The sequence below is a fragment of the Aythya marila genome (genome assembly GCF_965140915.1).
Source record: "Aythya marila genome assembly, chromosome: W".
In the NCBI taxonomy this organism is placed as follows: Eukaryota; Metazoa; Chordata; class Aves; order Anseriformes; family Anatidae; genus Aythya; species Aythya marila.
The window spans coordinates 13,249,356-13,260,645 of NC_139081.1; the positions used below are offsets into that span (position 1 = coordinate 13,249,356).

Consider the following 11,290-nt stretch of genomic DNA (forward strand, 5'->3'; position numbering starts at 1 on the left):
CATGCCTTTTGGGGGTATGGATAGAGAAGTTAATCTTGCACTGTGTCTTAATTTCCAGTGAATGCCCACAGTACATTACCCTACATGCAGCCATTAGGAGTTTCTTAGTCTTGTCAAACCTCTGATTCCATATTCACAAAAAGGTATTTGTATCACTGAGTTATGGAATGATAACATATGCAATTGAAGGTGGTGTTTCAGTGCACTCTTTTTGATTTTCCTCTAGTTTCCTGAATAAATAGTGAAAACAAGGGAACCATGCTGTAACATGGCCTCTATAAAGATAAACTTTTATGTAAAAAAAAAAAAAATCAAGAGTCTCTGTTTAGTCTTTAATACTTTCCTATATATAAACTAAGGATAGATTTTTAATGCAATGGAGACTGAAAGCACACAAATATTTTATCATCAGTTTCAAGATGAAAGTGTATGCTTAACTGCATAGTTCATTCTTTCCATTTTCAGAAGTCTAATTAAATTGTTGGTTTATCTGTAGCCCAGATGTTGAAATAATTTAGTGAAAACTGAAAGAAACTGTGTTAATGGGAAAATAGGACAGTGCTATGGGTTTCCTGTAATTAATGGAGAGCTCTTTCAAAATTCCTTCATTCAAGTGAAGTCAATAAATTGAGCTCAGCTGTTGAGCAAACAGTCTTCTCTGTGCTGTGTTCTTGCAAGTGGCCTCAGGCAACTCTGAAGGGATGGAGAATGACAGGCTATAAGATTGATCTTTAGTGCTGCAGACATACCAAAGCTGTCCAGAATAAAGTCAGAGGAGCAATGGAGAACTTCCAAGATGTCTGATATATCCTTGTTCAACACCACCATGGTGGAGTGGGTTGTTCAGCCTCCTTTAAGCTACCTTTGGAAACACATATTTTTTGGTAGACATTTCTCTTATTGCCTCAGAAGCTATTTCCAGCTATATCAGTCCTCTGTGACTTCCCAGCTTTGCCAGCACTCATTTTGATTTGTCTCTGCCTGTGAGACAGAGCCACACTACATCTGCATACCACGGGGAGGGGAGAAATGCACGGCCTCGGTGTGACTTATTTTAAACGTGCAGAGGTGTTTGTTTTTAATGCAAACACTGCTTCTCGCTTGTTTGATGCAGTTAGGTAGGTTGTTTGTTTCTGGAAAGTAGGGAAGGGATGGAGGAAAAGTATAAAAGTTTGATTGGACGGAAAGCAGCAGCAATGTGCAGAAGCAATGTGTAACTTTGCAGTTTGTTTTCATAGCCTGCATTTGAGACAGAGTGTTTGCAGGGGACACTGCAGCGTGCCTGTCTTGGATAGCATGTGGAAAGCCTCAGACATCCATTTTCAGACAGAAGTCCAGAAATGCTGGTGCTTATCTGAATTACCTGTGTCTCGGGAGGCCAAACTGCTTCTCTCTCCTATTGCTCTCTAGCGATCTCTCTGAAAGAAGGATTTCCTCCGTAATAGGTCCTCCCCATGGAGTAAGGGAAAAATCAGGTCACTTTCCTTCTTCTGCCAGCCTTTTGCATCAAGTACATATATTTCTAGCTTCTGATCACTTTGGGCTAGACTGTGCCAAATAGCTTCAGGGCTTCACAGAGGCAGCATGTGGCCCTGCAGCCTGGGAAGGTGAAGGGAGATAACTATGCCCAAGCAGCAAAGTCCTCTTCCTGGTACTCCATCACCTGGAGGTTGCAATCATCTCTTCAGAGACATATTCCCTTCTTCCTATGTCATATACAGACACTGCGTTACTATTCCCAACCTCCTCTTCATCCCTTTTAAGATGAATTTCACCTAATAGAGATAGGGGAACGTCTTCCTCCCAGAGCAATGTTTCCATGTGCAAACAGTAAATTATGTGCAGGAAGAAAACAACAAAGCCTAAAAACAATGCAGACCAACTTGGGTCCAGGGTTGGGCAGGGGTCTGTCTGGATAAAATGGAAAAGATTAGTACTTAGCTTTGGTTTTCAGCAGAGCAGTATATCACATGGCAATATAGCAAAATATTTTATATCAAAGATTGCTCACCAAGAGCTTCCAGATGAGTTGAAAACACTTAATGGCTCTCACTTCAGTAGTGGTTTATTTTGGCAGATCTCCCTGATATTTTGTCATATGCACATCTCATCAAATCTTCCCCCTGCAGACCCATCACACTCCTTTCCACATAGCCTGCCTTCTTCAAATGTAGAATCAGATGTCCCTGACTCTCAACAGTCAAAATAATATTGTTTCCTATTTCTATGACAAAGTGACGCGCTGGGTGGACGAGGGAAAGGCTGTGGATGTGGTCTACCTTGACTTCAGCAAGGCTTTTGACACCGTCTCCCACAGCATTCTCCTCAAGAAACTGGCTGCTCTTGGCTTGGACTGGCGCACGCTTCGTTGGGTTAGAAACTGGCTGGATAGCCAGGCCCAAAGAGTCGTGGTGAATGGAGCCAAGTCCAGTTGGAGGCCAGTCACTAGTGGCGTCCCCCAGGGCTCGGTGCTGGGACCGGTCCTCTTTAATATCTTCATCGATGATCTGGACGAGGGCATCGAGTGCACCCTCAGTAAGTTTGCAGATGACACCAAGTTAGGTGCGTGTGTCGATCTGCTTGAGGGTAGGAAAGCTCTGCAGGAGGATCTGGATAGGCTGCACCGATGGGCTGAGGTCAACTGCATGAAGTTCAACAAGGCCAAGTGCTGGGTCCTGCACCTGGGGCGCAATAACCCCAAGCAGAGCTACAGGCTGGGAGAGGAATGGTTGGAGAGCTGCCAGGCAGAGAAGGACCTGGGAGTGATGGTGGATAGTCAGCTGAATATGAGCCAGCAGTGCGCTCAGGTGGCCAAGAAGGCCAACGGCATCCTGGCTTGTATCAGGAACAGTGTGACCAGCAGGGCTAGGGAGGTGATCGTCCCCCTGTACTCGGCTCTGGTGAGGCCACACCTCGAGTACTGTGTTCAGTTTTGGGCCCCTCACTACAAGAAGGACATCGAGGTGCTTGAGCGGGTGCAGAGAAGGGCGACGAAGCTGGTGAGGGGCCTGGAGAACAAGTCCTACGAGGAGCGGCTGAGGGAGCTGGGCTTGTTCAGCCTGGAGAAGAGGAGGCTCAGGGGCGACCTTATCGCTCTCTATGGGTACCTCAAGGGAGGCTGTAGCAAGGTGGGGGTTGGCCTGTTCTCCCACGTGCCTGGTGACAGGACGAGGGGGAATGGGCTTAAGTTGAGCCAGGGGAGTTTTAGGTTAGATGTTAGGAAGAACTTCTTCACTGAAAGGGTTGTGAGGCATTGGAACAGGCTGCCCAGGGAAGTGGTGGAGTCACCATCCCTGGAAGTCTTCAAAAGACGTTTAGATGTAGAGCTTAGGGAAATGGTTTAGTGGGGACTGTTAGCGTTAGGTCAGAGGTTGGACTCGATGATCTTGAGGTCTCTTCCAACCTAGAAAATTCTGTGATTCTGTGATTCTGTGTGATTCCTAATATCGCCTTTAAAAAGCCTGACTTGAAAGGATATTACTTATTCAAGACGTGTATTCTGACTATTGGCAGATTATGTAACACAATTCAAATATTTTCTAAAGCGTGCAAGTTCAGCGGCTTGCTAGGGAGAAAAGCAAAAGCATTGTTAGTAGCTTCTAACAAGCTTCCTGGGAAAGTCATAAATACCCCAAAGCATTTATGAAAGAAAAATTACTACAGTAAGCCAGCACAGAACAACTTTTATTTTATTTCATTTCATTTCATTTCATTTCATTTCATTTCATTTCATTATTTTATTAAGAGAGAATGACTTACAGTTCAAAAGGAAAGGGTCTGTCAGCTTGCAAAGTTTTAGGATGGCAAGAAAGTCATCTCAACAACATGAAGGAAGTCATTGGGTATACAGCTCACAGATTTACATATAAGTTTAGGTATCTACCACTAACTGTCTGTGTATCAGTTGATTTTAGAAAACTAGGCAGTTTGGCAGAAAGCAAATGCCTGCCTTTCCTCCACTCAGTCCCTGTCTACATGCCATTGAGCTCCATTCCATCTCTAAGCCTGGGTGTCCTGGTTGCCTTGGGTGACTAAAACACCCATCAGGGCTGGCAGGACCACCAGGAGACCTGCACCCTACTTATTCAGTATCTGGGGATCAGAAGGATGTCCATGGTCATCTCAAAAGGCATTAAACTCCCATTTTAAAAACAGAAGAGTAGGAATACATCCTCTACTGACTGTATGGAGCAGATCACCATTGACAGCGATGGGTTATTAATACTAGATGCAGAAATAACAGATACTAATAGATATAAAATCTTGCAGATTCTTCTTTTCAAATTAATTTCCTGCCCTTTGTCTTGCTGTCTTTCCAATTAAAGATGAGAATAATGCCAAATCTTCAGATTTCACCATGGACCTTGCAATTTTTCCTGTATTTTCACTAAAATTCCCATCTACAAGATTTCCATCACCAACTGAAAAATTTAAACTTTACTGTCTGGGAGGAAAAAAATGCATCTTGAACATAGGTGTTTTCAAAAAGTCTTGAAAATGGGCCCTGGCAATAGTGATAAAAGGCAAAATGTGGACAGCAAATATGAAGGCTGTGCAAAGCGTTTGATTTCTTAAATCCTCTTACCTGAAGCTACTCTCAGAATCTAGGAGAAACCCCAAAGAGTTGAATGCTTAGGACTGAAAATATTGGGACTTTATACGTTGGTCATCAGTGAGGCCACAGAGTAATGGCTTTGTGTGACAGGGATCTAATTTTTTTTATCAGTTGACTGAGAAGGAGCTTGCGGCCATTTGCACTTAGGGCTCTTATACCCACCCTTTTTAGGGGTGACCTACTTGAGAGGAATTTTGTGCAACTAATTAGATTTTCCCTAGTAGTTTGGACATTTCATTTCCTTTCTCTTTTTCTTTGCTACCAAAATGAGTGCATTTCTCTTTTCTTTTGTCCTTTGTGAATCACAAACTGTAAGTGGGTTTTCTTTTTTTTTTTTTTTTTTTTTTTTTTGTATGGGGAGTGGGTTACATATGGAAAATGTATTTTGTTTTGCAATTAATGAAAACCAGACTTTGGGAAGTTGGCCATCCAGGTCTGTATTTATAAGAGAGCATATGTCTGTGTTTTGTTTATGACTCACTCCTACTTCTTGCATTGTAACTTGGATTTGTTTATGCAAGCTCTTTGCTGAATCCAAACAACGTGGTGGTATAAGAGCCAATAATTTATGTTGTCCAAGAGGGGAGGACTGTAAGTGATGTTTGTATGCTGAATCTGTCATAGTGAGCAAGGGAAGATTCTGCCACTTGACAGCTTCTGGTTATCTACAGAAAATGCTACAACAGCAACTTTATTTTGTACTACAGCTAGAGAATTGCCCTGTTAGCCATGAAGGGAATGAAAACCCCCAAATGAACTTTTCTCAAAATCTTGGCCACTCTGGAAACTTCAAAGATTTCAAACCCAAATGACTGCTTGATAGTCAGGTGTAAATTAAGTTTGCAAGTAGATGTGGGCTGAAGTTAATTTAGTGGGATGTTTTATTCTTTACTGAAAAGAAATCACTAACTCAATCATTTCTTTTCCAGCAGTGCAGAATAGATATGTTAGGAGTGAAAGGGAGCACCAGTTATTGCAATAGCAGAATTAATACATACAGTTTCACTCACAAAGGGATAGTTACTTATAATCCACATGCAAATCTTGAACTAAGAACAAATGCCGCATTTGTTAAAGGACAATGAAACAATTTAAGACAAAAAAAAACAAGCAAGGTCTCGTGTCCTAAGCAAAGGCCCAAGAGCCAAGAAATGCTGGGTTCTCTTTCCAGCTCTGACAGTGACTCACAATGTGACCTTGGCAAGAGACTTAACTACTTTGGACTTCATTCAGATCTAAAGTAAGTGATCTGAACCAGGCAGGAGTAAGCTTACTTCAGGGGCCATTAATGTCAATTATACAACTGATAGTTTCAGCTAGTTTCTGCAGAGATGATAGTAAAGAAATCCAAGTGGGACTAACGAATTTACCACAGGTGAAGTGAGCCACAGAACTTTCAAGTGCCCACTATTTTCAGTAACAAACACTTTTCATACTATCTGACATCCAAGGTAAGCATTAAAGACCAGTGTGAAGACATCAGGAGTATGTGTTTGGGGTATACAAAGTTTAATAGTTACGGTGGACCAATATGACACCTGTGCTAAGCAGCCCTTTCTTCCCTCCCCCTGGAGGCTTAGGAATGAGACTGAAGCAAACCTACAGTAAAGCACTGATGTAGGAAAGTTTTGCTGCTTTAGAAGAGAACTGGAGAGAGATCACAGAACAACTTAACAAAGTTGTGTTTTCATTTAGAACAGTAAAAGAGGAGGTAACAGCAATTCTTCTGGGACTGTAATAATTCTGTGTAATAATTATATTTTTATTTTCTTTAATTGCTTGTCTATGCAAAGTCCTTTCTCACAGCCACTGCTTCTTCAGTAGTCACATTCAGCCTCTCAGTCTTGAAAACCCCTAGTCTTCATGATACTGAAAGCAGACAAAGGAGGGTTTCCATTCACTGTTGTTTGACCCAGCCCTGTTTCTGTCCTTGTCTCCCAACAGCCAGCCCACCACTGAAAAAAAGGTTCAAGCGCCATGAAATCGAAGCAATCCAGTGTGAGGTGAGCAAGATGTGCAACTACACCAAGATCCTGTCCACAAAGAAGAATCTGGATCACGTGAACAAGATCCTGAAAGCCAAGCGGCTGCAGAGACAATCAAAGACAGGCAATAACTTCGTCAAGAAGCGGAGGGGGCGTCCCCGGAAGCAACCCCTCTCCTTTGACAAAGACTCCAGAGACCAAATGCCCATTCTGGAAAAATGCATTGACCTTCCCAGCAAAAGAGGTCAGAGACCAGCACTGAATCCGTTGATATTGGAGCAAGCAGCCACCCAAGACACGATCATGGCCACCATCGAGGCTGTAATACACATGGCTCGAGAGACGCCACTCCCTCCTCACCCCCTGCCACCCCCTCTCCCTCCGCCCCGGACGCCCCGGTTTGGGAAAAGGAAAAGTAAGTCCCCACAGGAGGAGGAGGAGAACGTAAAAATGAAGCGGCACCGGAAAGGCAGGGGAAGTGAAAGCAAAGGCCTCCCATAAGGCCAGCACACCCTGTTGGATGTCGGGTGCCGGTAGCAGGGCATGCCGGGACTGGCGGACTGGAGGCACGCAGTCTGCTTTGCCCCCACGACAGCACCGGACTTGTCCCTCGGGCAGCCGAAACCCATCATGGAGAGCTGTGCCAGCTGGGGTTCACATCTTCATCGCTTCGGCCCCGGCCCCTCAGGAAAGAGGGGGAAAGGGTGAGGGGCTGGAAAGTTGGGGGCGAGGGGGGTGGGGTTTCAAAGTTGGGGAGACTGTCTACTTTGCAGAGTTTCCAAAACTAATCAGCATCTCGGCATTGCTGTGCTCACACCGTACCCAGAGGTGGGAGGTCATCCTCACAGAGAGCTGAACGTTGTCACTAGGGCTGCATGCTCGACTCCAATTCTGTTTGGCAGGCCATGTGAAACTACGAGTAACCATACCATAGTAGAAATCACTGTAAAAAAAAGGAAAAAAAAATAATAAAAAAAAAAAAGAACAAAAAAAATAGTGTAATTTTCTCAACTGTGATCTTGGTTATAATCTGTTTGAATTTTTCTTTTTTTTTTTTTTGGTTTTATGTACCTACCAGGTTTTGGGGCAGCATAACCCCAAATGCCTGACTCCTGATAGAACTATATATATTTATTATCTTGAGAGTCATCACGCAGCACTTGCAGGGCAAGCAGGCGATCAGGCCCAGTCAGCATGGGTTTATGAAAGGCAGGTCCTGCTTGACGAACCTGATCTCCTTCTATGACAAAGTGACGCGCTGGGTGGACGAGGGAAAGGCTGTGGATGTGGTCTACCTTGACTTCAGCAAGGCTTTTGACACCGTCTCCCACAGCATTCTCCTCAAGAAACTGGCTGCTCATGGCTTGGACTGGCGCACGCTTCGTTGGGTTAGAAACTGGCTGGATAGCCGGGCCCAAAGAGTCGTGGTGAATGGAGTCAAGTCCAGTTGCAGGCCGGTCACTAGTGGTGTTCCCCAGGGCTCGGTGCTGGGGCCAGTCCTCTTTAATATCTTCATCGATGATCTGGATGAGGGCATCGAGTGCACCCTCAGTAAGTTTGCAGATGACACCAAGTTAGGTACATGTGTCGATCTGCTTGAGGGTAGGAAGGCTCTGCAGGAGGATCTGGATAGGCTGGACCGATGGGCTGAGGCCAACTGCATGAAGTTCAACAAGGCCAAGTGCTGAGTCCTGCACCTGGGGTGCAATAGCCCCAAGCAGATCTACAGGCTGGGAGATGAGTGGAGAGCTGCCTGGCGGAGAAGGACCTGGGAGTGATGTTTGATAGTTAGCTGAACATGAGCCAGCAGTGTGCTCAGGTGGCCAAGAAGGCCAACGGCATCCTGGCTTGCATAAGAAACAGTGTGGCCAGCAGGGCTAGGGAGGTGATCGTCCCCCTGTACTCGGCTCTGGTGAGGCTGCACCTCGAGTATTGTGTTCAGTTTTGGGCCCCTAGCTACAAGAAGGACATGGAGGTGCTCGAGCGAGTCCAGAGAAGGGTGACGAAGCTGGTGAGGGGCCTGGAGAACAAGTCCTACGAGGAGCGGCTGAGGGAGCTGGGCTTGTTCAGCCTGGAGAAAAGGAGGCTCAGGGGTGACCTTATTGCTCTCTACAGATACCTTAAAGGAGGCTGTAGTGAGGTGGGGGTTGGTCTATTCTCCCATGTGCCTGGTAACAGGATGAGGGGGAATGGGCTTAAGTTGCACCAGGGGAGTTTTAGGTTAGATGTTAGGAAGAACTTCTTTACCGAAAGGGTTGTTAGGCATTGGAACAGGCTGCCCAGGGAAGTGGTGGAGTCACCTTCCCTGGAAGTCTTCAAAAGACGTTTAGATGTAGAGCTTAGTGATATGGTTTAGTGGAGGACTTGTTAGTGTTAGGTCAGAAGTTGGACTTGATGATCTTGAGGTCTCTTCCAACCTAGAAATTCTGTGATTCTGTGATATATATTTTTCTCATTTACTTGCCTAGTTACAACTAGTTGCAATATAGACAATAGAAAAGTAGAGCCTTACATGTGCACACTCTCATTCTGAGTGCTATCCCAAGGAACGACGGAATATCACAGCATTTCAAATAAGGTGTACATGGATATTCAGTTATGATAGCATGTTTCTATGAAGCAACTTGGCATTTCCAATGGCATGTGAAAAATGGGTCATCCATCAACAAAGTTGTTTTGATGCTCGGTACATATGAGTAGAGAACAGCAAGACACTTCTGGGGAATAGAGTTATAGTAAACATGGACAAAATCACAAAAAAAAAAAAGAAAAGAAAAGAATAAAAAAGTGAAAAGAAAAAAGTAGGACAGAAAAAATAGAGTAAAAAGATAGGGCCCAACCCTACCAGTTCTTACCACCTGCAATTCCCAGTCAAATTATGGGAAACCCAGGATCCGAATTATTTGCATTGGATAGCAATGCCTTGATATGTTCTTTTAAAGAAAATCGATAAAGTAGATTGTCTTAAGAAGATAGAGAACAAAACCCTATGGAAAATAGGTTCTTTCTCGGCAATTATTTCTTAAAAAAGAAAAGGAATAAGTGTTCTTATCTGAAAATAAAAATAAAATAAAGTAATGAAAATAAAAATAAAATGTTCAAAGGTATCAATGCTGCAATTGTATTAATGCCACTTTGGACATGTTCTCCAAGTTGTGGTTGCCTTAATAAACTAAAAATTATTTTTTTTTTGTACATAATGTAATTATAAAGCTCTCAGTCTGCATGGATGCAAACTGTGTGTGAAAAATCGTCTCTTTAAATGGTCAGTTCCAATTGTACATTTCTCGAGTTGTACGTTAACCATTGATCTAACTTGGGTAAAACACCTGAGCTCCATTTCCACAGCCCAATCAAAATGTTTAACTCAAAGACTGAACATGAAGCTGTTCCACTGTAACAACGCTTTAAAAAAATAATAAAAAAAAGTCGGTTGTTGAAATTTGAAATAGGGAAATAGGTACATCTTATTTTATTTCTTTTTAAAGTCCTTCAGTACACCCAACACCTGACATGGCAAGATGGATATTAAAATTGGGAGGGGGGAGGGAAAATTCCGGTAAGGGAGTGGGGAGTGGAATTATTCAATGATTCATAAGTAAACTGTTATTCCCATGACATAGCATGACAGTAAAGAGAAGAGAAGAGAAAAGAGAAGAGAAGAGAAGAGAAGAGAAGAGAAGAGAAGAGAAGAGAAGAGAAGAGAAGAGAAGAGAAGAGAAGAGAAGAGAAGAGAAGAGAAGAGAAGAGAAGAGAAGAGAAGAGAAGTCCCCACCAAAAAAAAAAGAAAAAGCTTTTTTATTCTGTTATTTATTTACAAAAATCATATCAAGACTATGGTGTTAAAGGGACACTGTAAACATACAGCTCATTATTCTTAGAGACTGATTTTTCTTCTGTGATAGCACCTTAGCTTATTAAAACTGAATGCATTTGGAGTTTGGACTGGGGTTGGGGGGCTGGGAGAGGGTTTTTTGTGTTTTTTGTTTTTTTTTTTTAATTTATATTTTTAAGGCTGGAACAAATGTTGAGATCCTATCTCCACCATAAGGTGGATCGCAGAATTTTGTTTCCGATTTGTTTTGCATCATTCATCATACTCATTTGTGCTTTTTGTTTTCCAATTAATGCAGCTTAGAAATAAACCGACTGGTTGCTGCTTCTGTTACAACCAACTTTGCTTTTCATTTCTCTTGAATCAGTGCAGTGTTACTGACTGAAGCTGTAGGCCTGCAGGAAAAAAAAATGCTTATGCCTCCCCCAGCTCCTCCTTTCTTCCTTAAAAAGCATTGGACGGAATTTTAGATGATTCAGAAACCTTTGGATTTCCATCTTTCCCTTGGGCCTGCAAGTAGCTGACAGCATCTCTTAAAATGCAAGAAAAAGAAAAAAAAAGGTTTTGTATTCCAGGTAGCCTATAAGCTGAAACTAAGCCATCTATCCTTAGCTTCATCTTCAGTGATCTCTTTATTAGCCTTGAAGGGCATTTCGACACGTAGCAAGTGGAACAAAGGTCTGAAAGGACCAGATTCTGTCACTGAATGCCTGTTGAGGTTTCAAGATGCATCAGGTCTTACAGAGTGCCAGTAAGGGCACATAAATGATTCTATGATTCTATGAAATGTGCTATTCAAGATGCTGCTAGAGGCAAAGCCTCCACTTGGAAAGCACAACCCCATATACCCTTCAC

At 43.2% G+C, this 11,290-nt stretch overlaps 1 protein-coding gene across 1 annotated transcript in view; it reads left to right on the plus strand.

The window, feature by feature from the left end:
- LOC309889446 (SET-binding protein-like) overlaps positions 1–7,101 on the plus strand; it is a gene marked incomplete at both ends in the record, with an annotated part of 396,027 nt that extends 388,926 nt beyond the window's left edge. The window contains one exon of the mRNA XM_082782296.1: positions 6,560–7,101. Coding sequence (XP_082638422.1) covers positions 6,560–7,101 — 542 coding nt within the window. The remainder of the gene's footprint in view (positions 1–6,559) is intronic.
- Between the last annotated feature and the right edge of the window lie 4,189 nt (positions 7,102–11,290).